Source organism: Melanaphis sacchari, unplaced genomic scaffold (genome assembly GCF_002803265.2).
Source record: "Melanaphis sacchari strain LSU unplaced genomic scaffold, SCAv2.0 Contig1_pilon_pilon, whole genome shotgun sequence".
In the NCBI taxonomy this organism is placed as follows: domain Eukaryota; kingdom Metazoa; phylum Arthropoda; class Insecta; order Hemiptera; family Aphididae; genus Melanaphis; species Melanaphis sacchari.
This window is the reverse complement of record NW_020270976.1, coordinates 6,193,116-6,205,489: the sequence shown is the minus strand read 5'-3', so window position 1 is coordinate 6,205,489 and position 12,374 is coordinate 6,193,116. Positions and strand designations below refer to the sequence as shown.

The window sequence follows — 12,374 nt, the reverse complement described above, 5'->3', positions numbered from 1 at the left end:
ACTCGTATATAAATTATAATTTAAATTAAATATCTCGTGTTTTAGTTAAATATAATGTTTTAATGAAAACTATTACATGAATATTATTTGTTTGTAGTAAGATAGTTCAAAAATATCACGGTAACACCAAGACTATTAGTTCATTATAGTCACTAAGTTAATTAATTTATATGATAATTATATTTATATTTATATTAAAGTATTTTCCTATCATAATGATTTCATTTCTTTATCACATCATAAAGGTAAGTACTTTTAAAATGACACTTCGCTTTGAAGTAATTATCAGATTACTTTTGAGTGTTATTATTTCATTGAGCTAATAACGTTTCCAATAAAATATAGTTATTGTTTTATCATTTATTTTCATTTCGTATTTTATTTAAATAAGACGTATACTATTCAAATTTTATTATACAATATGATTGTTTCAAAAAATCATATTCGACTATTAGTAAATATTATTTTAATTTATATTTTCAAAATTGTAGTTTTAATTTTAATCATGTTTGTAATTATAGGTCGGAGTATTAGTCATTTATTGCTGTATTGAATCCACTGTTGGTTCAATTCGTGGCGTGTTTAATGATGTTGATACGGTAATTAAACTTAAATAATATCATCTAAATCAGCGGTCCTTAAACTTTTGTAATACATGGACTCCATATGAAAGACTTTTAAGTATCGCAGACTCTTCCTTATACCAAATTTCTTTTGAATAGGTACCTTTTATTTTTTACAAGATATAATCTCACGTTATGTGTCCAGACTGGAACCACTGGTAAAGTTCTCGCGGACGTCGACATATGAGTTTCGTAAACTCCTAGAAAACGTGTACAATAGTTTAAAAACCGCTGATTTATTACATTGAAATAATTTATTACTGTAGTTTAATGTTAGAATCCATTAGACTTTAATCTCTCAAAGTTTATTAATACTGTTTAAGTACTTAAAATATAATTTATCTGAATAAGCCATTTATAATATAGGTATAGACACCTATTATTTTGTATATATATATATATATATTTATACTATTTAAGTTATTTAATATGCATATTAACCAGATTAGAATAGTAATATATTATAAGCATCAATACCAAAATATACAATTTTAAAATGATAAAATATAAATGGAAAAGGTAAGTACAGAATTACAATTTTTATGTGTATGTATCAAAATCAAATTTAACACAAAATTAAATAATTATATAGATAACAAAGAAATCAGGCATATCAGAAAAAGGATAACTTCATCATATTAGTATAATATATATGATACGCCGAAAGTATTAATATATATAATATGATACATACAAATATACAATTTATATTATCTCTAAATAATTAATCAATAAAAGTTAAAAAATGTTTGTTCTAATTTTGGAAGTTTACGTAATGTTTTTCATTTTTAATGTCATTGATTTACATTTTTTATACTCGATGAAGTGTCAAATGACAAATACAATCAGTAGAGTTCTTATCATGAAATAGAATATTTTTTATCATTCATCTTTGATAAGTAATTGTTAATGAATATTTGTACTTAAAAAAATAAGGTAATGAGTAGTGGATATCAATAATTTTATAAATATAACTATAGAGACCAAAATATAACCTTGAGATAAATAATTTAGAAATTATTGATACTTGTGTAGTTATTTAAGTAACATGCTATTTACATTATCAAGTATGTACTCAATAAGTTAATCATTTTTAAGGAGAAAAAAATATTTTTGTCAATTTTATCAATTATAAAAATGACATGCAGCCACATACTTATGCATTAAATAGCGCCCAAGTTGTATATACATATATACACATCTAAATTGTATTAGGTAAATTTAACCTAAAAAACTGACAGATACGATTAACGAACTATGTAATAACTATTATTCTTATTTAATAAATATTAAATGGTATTATGATTGTCAATTTTATATCATCTATAAAAGAATGTTATTTTTTTTGAACAAACGTTGATATATTTATATTCATATTACACTCTGACCTCTGTGTATAATTTGTATATTTTATTATAATTTTAGGTTTGTTAGGTAGATATAGTTATATATTTACAACTTGAAACAAAATTGCAATAATGGGTTATTGTTTTTTTTTTTTATATAAATCGATCACTGATAATTCTGACAAAATAAATTGAATTTAGATACGTATTTAATAATAAGCTAATTTAAATTTTAAATGTAACTATAGTTGATTCACAGAGTTAGGAACCTGTTATTTAAAATGGAAATTTAACAATTATACGTCATCACGACTACAATGTCCAAGGTAAACCGTCGACGGTGTAAATTGAAGAATTTTTATTATTAAATATAATTTATGGAAATTAATAATTGTTATATTATACTTAAGCATTAGCACTTAATAACTACCTACTATACAGTGGTAAAATTATAGCCTATTTGTAGGTAATAAAACTGGTTTATAACTAAAAACACTGTTGCTATTTTGGTAAAACTATTACTTACACTTTACAATTTCAATTGTAAGTAATAAGTGTTGTTAATTATTAAATATACTGTAGTAAATAATAATAAAAAAAAAAAAATGTAATCACTTTTAATAATAAGCTTAAGAACATAATTTACACAGTTATTGTATGATACGACGACAGGGTATCACCGTGTTGCTTACAAAACAAAGTTTTTAGTACAAACACACCAGTTTAGTCAACGAAGAACCACCATGTTTCCTCGTTGACTAAACTGGCTAGGCTCAAAACTAATACAATGTATTTAATAACAGACTACTGAAGCCTCATCGTCGTCCGATATCACGTCTAATACTACAACAATGTCCAATATAACTGTCTCGCCAACTGATGAAACAGTTACACCGAAAAGCCATCATCGTAGAACAATTATTTGGACTAGAAAAACTAAAACGACAGAAGAACCATCATCCACGACAACGGAAGAAAAAAGAACAGATGGAGTTTATTGACTATAACTATTGCTAAACATCTATAGTAATGTACACACTTGTAGACAAGACGTTACTATACATATTTTGTATAGAATAAACCAAATTTAGTTTATTCGAGAATAAAATAAAAAAAATAATGCGAACATTTATATACTTTGTGCGTTTATACTATATACAATAACATTCGTAACATTTTATCCAATTTTGAATATTTTTTTTTTTTATTATTACTTTGATCCGAAAATAATTTAAATACTGTTTCAAGATCAAATGTAGTGTATTTCATATTGAGATGTTGTATACAATTGAGTCCAAAAAAAGTCTGTACAAAATAATCAGCTTATATTATGGTTTAAATATGTTAACTTTTTTTCCCCTCAATTGCCTTATTCTGCCATTTTTAATCTGCGTTTCTGAAAAAAAAAACAACAGATGATTTTTTTAAGCGTAATATTATAAAATAAGTAAAGAACACTATTTAATAGCATAAAAAACATAACAAACGATTAAGTATCTTTAGTACCTAATAGATACTATAAATACTATAATACACCAGTTTCCTTTGTTCGACTCCATTTTCCGCACACATAATGTTTTATGTCATTAAATTAAAATGTACACACCCGCCCGTTAAAATTGCTTAGTCAATGACGAGATATTTGATTTAAAAAAATTATAAACCGAGATTAAACATAATATATATTATATTAACATTCATTTATTTTGTATCCTTTATAATGTTACTAAACATATTTTTTATTACATGTCATTACTTCTTTGAGGCTACTCATAACGATATTTCTATTTCGTCATACAATTAACTTGATAATCCCTATACAATGTAGACTAACATTTAAAATGTACTATAAACACAAATTCGTCTAGATTAAATTTTTCTGGAACAACTTAAAAACATGTATGATAAGATAAGTAGAAGTCTTACACAATAAATTATATAGGTATACTATAAATATAATATATATTATAGACTCATAAGTCATAACAAAGCATAAAATGTGCGTTAAAAAAAACAATTTTACACTAAATTGTTTTTAAAATAAAATTAAGTTAAAAACTAAAAATAAATAATTGTCAAAAATGCATGTAACATATAGGATGGTTAATAATCATAATCTTATTATTTATTTGTACAACTAAAGGGTGCCACTCCAGATTGAGATGCATTAAAGTAATTTAATTTCATAATAATATTCATAATTATCTGGTAAATAATAAATGTGATGTTATTATCTAAGTGTGTTTTTTTTTTTTTTTTTTTGATACCGTATACATTTGAACGATTATCTAAATGTACAAACACACTTCATAACACAATTTATCGATTTATCGTTTCATAAACGACTACGACATAAGAAATATTTTATAAAGCATTTAATAATAATTAATTAATACATGAGTATTTGCAAATAGCACACAGTACATAAATAAATGTTCATATTATTTAGTTATTCTATACACATTGTGCTATATCAAACAATTTTCACGAACGACGATTGTCAATTAATCATTTGGTAAAAGATCTTTTTAACAATGTAAGAACTTTTTAAGTTAAAACAAAAATGAAAAATAATACGTTATCGTTCAAAACATTCAAACGTTCCATTGTATAATGGTTTAAAGACCTAAAAGAATACTAAAAACAACATGCACAGTTTTAAACGGCCATTATTAATACTATTTATTTTTATTACACACAAACATATTATATAATGAATGGCACCCTTCCACGAATATTTTTCAGCAACACGATGAAACACCTCACTATACATAACAATGATTTTAGCGGATCGTCTATAATTTGCTTAGTGGTAATAACCATTGTCTGCAAGTTCTTCGTTGTCAATAATTGGTTTCCGGTCGTCTTCGGTTTTCACTCGTTTTCTGGACTTGTTTATAGTTCCCCAAGGTGTCTTTCCTGCTTCAGAAGACGAGAGCAATACTGAATAAGATGTCACGTCATTTTCTTTGCTGTGGTGTATTCCGTATAAGAAATAAATCAATAAACCTATAAACGATAAACATGTTGACATGTATATTATTATGAAATATATTATATTAGGTACATAAAATTATAAAACGGTAGTTTTTAGCTTACCAATAGCCATCCATATGAAAAACCGTATCCAAGTAAGCAAATTAAGATTAGTCATCAACACGATATTGCACACGATACTAAGAGATGGTATTAAAGGCACATGGGGTACCATAAATGGTAGTTCTGTTGAATTTTGTTCATGAGCTTCAATCAGAAATTGACCTAAAATAAATCATAGTATTATGCATATTTTTTTTATCGTTATCATAGAAGTATATACCTATATATTTTTCATAAATTAAAAAAACGTTAAATTTAAATACTAGTGCAATGTGCAAATCGATGTTTTTAGAAATATATCAATGCTAATACCTACGTGAACAGACAAAACTAAAATTTACTTATAAAAAAACATTTTAGATATTCAGTATAATGCGTTTATAATATACTTAACATACACAATTTATATAATTTATTATATGTAAAATATATTATACTTATTTTGTAATTCTATTTATTGCAAAATATGGTAATCTTATCTGTTTTATACGTACATAAAAGTAAATCGCTGCCCAAGGCTGTTAAAACAATCCCGTCGATCCAACTCACGTGTTGAATATTAAACCAATATTGGATATAAACGCACAAGATGACAGTGGAACTTGTAAACCAACCAATACTTACACAAACTATGTAACCAGGTTCAAAATCTCCTAGAAAAGGTTCTAGAAACTTATAAGATGGTTTTAGGCGTCCTCCCATGTCCATTTCAAAAGACTGAAAATTGTAAATCAGTTTTAATTTATAACCTTAAGTACTGTGTCCTTAATAACAATATATTATTAAATTTATGCTTACGTCTGCCTGTGAAGTAGGAAGTTCTAAGAGACTACTAGAATCACGTACTAGACCACGGTTGGTAGGACGATATCTTAATATTATTACTGAAGCACTGACAATAGTATAGGCTAACAATGTTCCGATTGACATAAATTCAACTAATTTTTCCAAATCGAAGAATAAAGCTATCAATGCGCACAAAAAGGCAGATATAGCTAAGTTTATTATTGGTATCTGTAATATACAAATAAATAAACATTTTGATTTGTTAATATTATAAACATACTTATGATTATAATTTAAAACAATAGATATAAGAAAAAATATTTTTAAACATACGACACTTAAGCATATGCTACCACCCATGCGTGTGTTCCTTCGTCTGACAATCGTAAAAAATATTAAACTTAAGTTCAGCAGAACCAATTTTGCATTGTCAGATTATACATTAAAGTGAATTATTGTCTTATAATCAAAAGGTAAGAACATAATTATTAATTCTTGAACGACAGCATTTTTGCAATGTTTTAATTTTTAAACGAACTGTGAGCATTTGTAATATTTCACATACCTATTATCATATCTCGCTTAAAAATTAAAATACCAAAAATAGCCGATGTTTAAACACATTCTGATATTTATAATTGATAATAGATTAAATTCACTCTAATATTTAAACTAATAACACAAAATGAGTTCTGCTGAACTCAAATTTGAAAGCTGTACGTTTGTAAAAAAGAGACAACACTACATGGGAGGTGCCAGAGGGACTCTAGGAACCCCCAAATCTGTAGTATTTCTAAATAACTATACATTGTCAAAAACAAAATACAACAACAAAAAAAAAAAAACCATATTATATTTCAACTATTGTAGGCACATACGAATGTATTGTTAAGGGTATGTTTCTATTATTTTTGCCAATGGTTCCTATAGAAAAGGTTATAACCTTTATATATTCTACGCGGTCCTTAATTTACAGTTAAAAACATCTTTTTTTTTAGTTTAGTGATACAAAATGACTATATATTATACAAATAATGAAATTTATTTTTTCATAATTTTAAAAATATTTCTATGTCTAGACACTAATATTTCAATGCATTATTTGGTTTATATTTGAATTCCAATATTCCTTATCGAAGGCCTACAGATAGGCGATAGCTGTACGTCATGCATGATATCAATATTAAATTACCTGCCCAGAGGTCATTCATTATAAAATACTCGTAAAATAGTTATCGATGGGCAACCATTTGAAAATTAATTTATTGTCTTTAATTTTACTGATTGTAAAATGGCATAATTATTTTAACAACAAAATTCTCATTATTTTATCACCGTTATATTTTGGTTAAGAAATAAGAACCACTTATCTATAAAGTGTAAATAAATTATAATAATATAAAATATATTATGATATAATATATTATTATGGATATTTGGATATTATAATGTAGCTTCTCCCTAACCAAGTCTTTGAAGTCGTCCCTGTGGATAGCGTTCTTTCCTGTAGTATGATTGATTTTGTTTTCATCAAATTCATATTGATGTTTATATTTAATCAGTTATCATAAGTCAGTTAAATTATTATAAAGTTATAAATATATATAATGTTTCTATTATTTTAATATTAACAATACTATACCGCATCAAATGCAACACTTAACTATTTGTCTCCATCGATTAACCTCGCATTATTAAATATTGTCTAAGAACCAGTACACCTACTACTTATGTAGGAATTTGTATTTTTACATTCCTATCTATCTAAGGATATGGACCGAATCAAATGAGTTATAAATAATAAGATCCCGTTTGCTCAAAAATGACCTTTCGTTTTTCGCCTACGTCTCTTTTCGTCCGAATATTTTAAAACTACTTTCATTTTTCGCCCAAAAATAGTATAGCACTTTTTAACCACATTTTTATTGTACATACTTAAGTATACACTTACTTAAAATTATTTATAATAATTATATTTTTACATTAATTGTTTTTTTTTTTTTTGAATTTATAATATTCTTGACACAAATCCATTTTTTTATTCTTAACACATGTTGTAATAAATGACAAATTTTTACTTATGTAAAAATACACAATACATTTTTGGGAAGTAATAAAAGCTGCCTCCTTGCAGTACTCTCTGGATAATGCTAAAAGGCTTTATAAAACTAAATAATAAAGTGTTTCTCAAAGTGTGTATTAAAAACGTCATCAACAAGTGGTATAATATTCTTGGGCCCCCTCCCCTCTAGATTACAGCCAATTCTTACGTTGGATGCTAGCTAACTAATTTTTCTTAGCTTTCTTCTTTTTATCTTTACCGATGCCCCTAAACTTCTTTCTAACATACATTTTAAAGTTTGCTCTACACTACCCAAAATTCTTCTTCTTTTTACATATCCTCTCATAATCTCACACTACTTCTTATGGACACAACCAGATGCTTTGTATCATTGACACAACTTTCTAATTATTAAGCTATAAGTAATATTTTGTCTCGTTTAATAATATACCTACCTAAATGTTATTGTAATCTTTTTATCGTTATACGTTTTAATTACTTTTAATTTATATTGTACCTAACTATTTTCAAACACTATATTTAGCTGCTTTAGTGTATCATTTAAATATAATAATAATGATTACTTTAACATATAGTTTGTTATTTGTTTATAAGCAGTAAGCACGCATTTAAATAAACAAATATTGTATTTTCATTAATTTATTATACATACTTGAGTTTTTTTGTTGACTTTGGCTAGGAATTTAAAAACCAATCCATCATCGGCCATCGCATAAATACATCTAGGTAATGAATAAAGAGATCCAAACAAAGTAGTAGTCATTCCACACAATGCTCCTACTGATACCAAATACTTAATCCAGTTTAAGTCTAATCCAGCAAATGCCGCTGGAAACGCTGCATCGGGTACGATTGCCCAGTATGGGACCAAGAATGTTAATGCTCCACTCACCAATACGTAACCTATAAATAAATCAATAAAAACATTAATAACCACGAATAGTTATAAGTTATATTCTCTAGAAGTAAAATATTAAATAGGACCTTAGCATTAAAAAAAAAGATTCATCAAAGATAATATCATATCATAAATATTGTTCTAACAGCTATAATGTTAGAACATCTATATGAATAAAACAGTGACGTAGACAAAAATTTCCATTGGGAGGGGGGGGATATATAAACACCAAAAACTAGAAAATATTTGTATGAAAAAAATTATTTTATGTTTTTTACAAAATGTGTTAATCTACAATATAATGTCTATTTTCTTAGATTTATGTAAAATAATATTAAGAATTTTTATTTTTTTTTCATTTTCGGTATTTTATATAGAGTATATATATATATCTATATATTTAAAAAGTCTATGGGGGGATCCATCCCTCTCATGTCTACGCCCATGGAATAAAAGGGAATTAGTATGTGTTTCGTGTGTCCGAATCTGGTACATAAGTGATACTATACCCAAAATGGACTTATGCGGGGATTTGTTCGTTCGCAAAAACAAATATTTTTTAATTTGTTTATGGCTGCCATTGGTGTGAGAAAATAATTTTGAACATGTATTTGAAATTTATTCAAAGCCACTTACTTTAAATAACCATAAAAAAGAAATATGTAGTTTACATTTTATGGTGTTTAAGAAGATCTGCGGACATATAATTCGTGGCGCGGGCAACTCCGTGCAGGATCAGTTAGTACCTATATAGTATTATACATCAAGCATGTCAAACACGCGGCCTTCAGCTCATTTTTTATGGCCGCGGCTACCAATATTAATGGACAAAAAAAAAAATAATGATAAAATATTAACGTGTCAGAACTATCTTGGATTCTTAGAGAATGGTTTATTTGGTATACATTATTATACTGTCTTATCTTCTGATAAGCTAACCTTTTTTTTAATTTAATTGTATCTGCTGTTGTGTTCGTAAATGTATAAAGAATAAAATTATAAAAATTGTATAAAATATTTATTCTTTTTGTTAAATTTTTATGTGCGGCTCGCGCAGTAAACTATTCAATATATTTGGCCCACTTGATACTTTGAGTTTGACATGCCTGCCGCCTGGTACACATAAATATATTATAGTAGGTATTGAAATTCGGAAATCGTCATCCGATCCCGGCCTCGTTAGTCAATAATTTTATCGAAAATGTACGCGCGTTTAGGTTTGGTTTTTAAATTATTATTGTTTAAAAATCAAACACAGCTACTGCTTAACCTGCACACACGTTAATTATTGTCATAATATAACGTTCACACGATGTATTGTAATGTACAACACGCGCGCGCTTACGCACGTGCGTGTACAACAGTAGCGGCTCGTGTGTAGGTGTGCAAGTGTGCGCATACCACATAAATTATTACAGATAAAAAAGTGAAAATGGATTTTCAATTTTTTACACAATTTTTATAAAATTTAAGTTTAACTATAATAATTAATTGTATAGAATTGTATTAATTAAAAAAAAAAAACATTTATGTTCGCTTATATACCTGAAAATATTACTCCTACAATTCATTGAAGTTATATAATAAATACACATCATTTGGTCTGCAGCTTAGTCAGAACACCGTTTATCCGTGTGAATTTGTTAGACCATTGAGTCTGCTGAACACGCGGTTGCCTCAGCGTTCCATATCGGTTATTATTTTATGGAAAAAATACTCAAATCCATGTATAAAAATGTTTACATTTTTTTTTATTAATTAATATTATTAGGTATTATATTCGTAGGTATATAAATTATTTTTTAAAACTTTGTATAAATATTTCAATACATATCGCACTATAAGAATACTTTAGATAAAGACTTATTTTTTTTTTCTAATAAACTTTTGCAAAAATTACACACTACCCACTTTTAACACCATGAGCCGCCACTGCGATATAACGCGACATGACGTCGTGTCTGCGTAAACATGAGCAGCAAATCGCGAGCATACGCATTCAAATGCAATACTATGCTGCTGCTAATCATAAAATATAAATATTATGAATATTATAACGAACCTGTGCACACTACGCTCATCGCAATTATCGTGGCGACGGGAATCGAGTACGCCGGGTCCTTGGCTTCCTCGCCCGAGGTGGCGATGCTGTCGAAGCCGACGTACGCATAGAAGCAAGTGGCCGCGCCTGTGATAATACCAGTCGTGCCGAAAGGAATGAAGCCACCGTCGCTGGACCAATTGTCGCTGTTTCCGTAATAGAATCCAGCCGCAACGATTACGGTCATCACGCCAAGGTTGACCAACGTCAAGAAGCTGTTCATGTATGACGAAGTTTTCACGCCAACCCCTGCGACCAAAATTACGGTCCGATGTTACAGCGGCGATTTACGCCTGTACAAAGTGCATAAAAGTCCTGCCCGGATCGGAGGGGGGGGGGGGGGGGGGGGGGGGCTCGCGTCACCCGACGTCGCCCGCCCCTCGACCATATCAACATTTAGGTATTAGTCTCGAGACGAAAATTATTGTTTTTCGTTCGTGTATCGTTATTATTACGGGACTTAATAATTATTTTTGTAGACAACGCAATAATTATTATATTTTATAATACTTGTATCGGTGTTATACCTACTGTAAACAAAATATGTACCTTTAATAACAATTATGTACATTATGATTATGATACTAAAGGTATATTATTATATTTACGCAATTGTGATATTAACAACGAATGGTATTTATTATTTTTTTTTCAACCAAATTCATCGTTTTAAAACTTGAATATTTTAACGTTGCTCTGACATAGACATGCCTAAAAAAATATGTAAGTACTGATATTACCTATAGGTGTTGTAAACATATATCGAAGAATTATTAGAAATCATTAATCATAATATATTTTATACGAAGTGGTCTATTTAATGTAAGACATTCGTTATTTCAGAAAACATTAATGTTTTAGAAAATATTTCTTTTCCGTAATTTAAAGTCGTTAAAAACATTTTTACTATTTATTATCAGTTATCACTATTATTTTTATTCTTAAACAGAATATTATTAAGAATATTTCCATCTAATGGAAAAAAAATTTTGGACAAGTAGTCATAGGTACGTATATGTATTATTTAAAGTCTAGATGAGCGGAGAAGTGGACCAACGTTTTACACAGGTAGTCGTACTACTCCACTCCCTTCATCTAAGATACATTGAAGTACTACAAATAAATTCTACTTTGGTTTGAGCCGTTTGAGGTATTAAAACTGCATATTGTCGTTAAAAAAATTAAACAATAAAAAATATCATTATTTTTAGAAAAATATTTTTCAAGCCTTTAAATTATTTAAAAGAAAAGTATTTTCAAAAATGTCTTACATTAAATGTATCATCCGGTATAAAAATAAATAATCAGTGGAACCAGTGAAATAAGCCTTATTTCATCCTGAATGTTTTCCTATTTGTGCGCCACTGTTCAACTCTATAATTATTGTTCTACCTATTCAACAGTAAAATTAATGAAAAAAATGCGTCCTAATAGTCAT

At 27.7% G+C, this 12,374-nt stretch overlaps 2 protein-coding genes across 3 annotated transcripts in view; one reads left to right on the top strand and one right to left on the bottom strand.

The window, feature by feature from the left end:
• Positions 1–420: 420 nt before the first annotated feature.
• LOC112593245 lies at positions 421–3,101 on the top strand. Its single transcript, XM_025337606.1, has 3 exons — positions 421–454; positions 522–599; positions 2,773–3,101. The coding sequence occupies exons 1-3, from the start codon at positions 422–424 to the stop codon at positions 2,968–2,970; spliced, it is 309 nt and encodes a 102-aa protein (XP_025193391.1). The 5' UTR covers position 421; the 3' UTR covers positions 2,971–3,101.
• A 101-nt stretch (positions 3,102–3,202) lies between these two features.
• Positions 3,203–12,374, bottom strand: part of LOC112593109 (cationic amino acid transporter 4) — a 41,269-nt gene continuing 32,097 nt past the window's right edge. Inside the window, exons 5-11 of one of the 2 annotated variants that reach the window (XM_025337389.1) lie at positions 10,898–11,185; positions 8,590–8,840; positions 5,867–6,082; positions 5,563–5,785; positions 5,069–5,230; positions 4,790–4,978; positions 3,203–3,365 (exon numbers count right to left, since the gene is read on the bottom strand). In XM_025337389.1, the coding sequence (XP_025193174.1) occupies positions 3,298–3,365; positions 4,790–4,978; positions 5,069–5,230; positions 5,563–5,785; positions 5,867–6,082; positions 8,590–8,840; positions 10,898–11,185 (1,397 nt within the window). In that variant the 3' untranslated portion in view covers positions 3,203–3,297. Of the gene's footprint in view, positions 3,366–4,199; positions 4,979–5,068; positions 5,231–5,562; positions 5,786–5,866; positions 6,083–8,589; positions 8,841–10,897; positions 11,186–12,374 lie in introns of those variants that run through there. The other variant, XM_025337390.1, reaches the window with a different exon arrangement.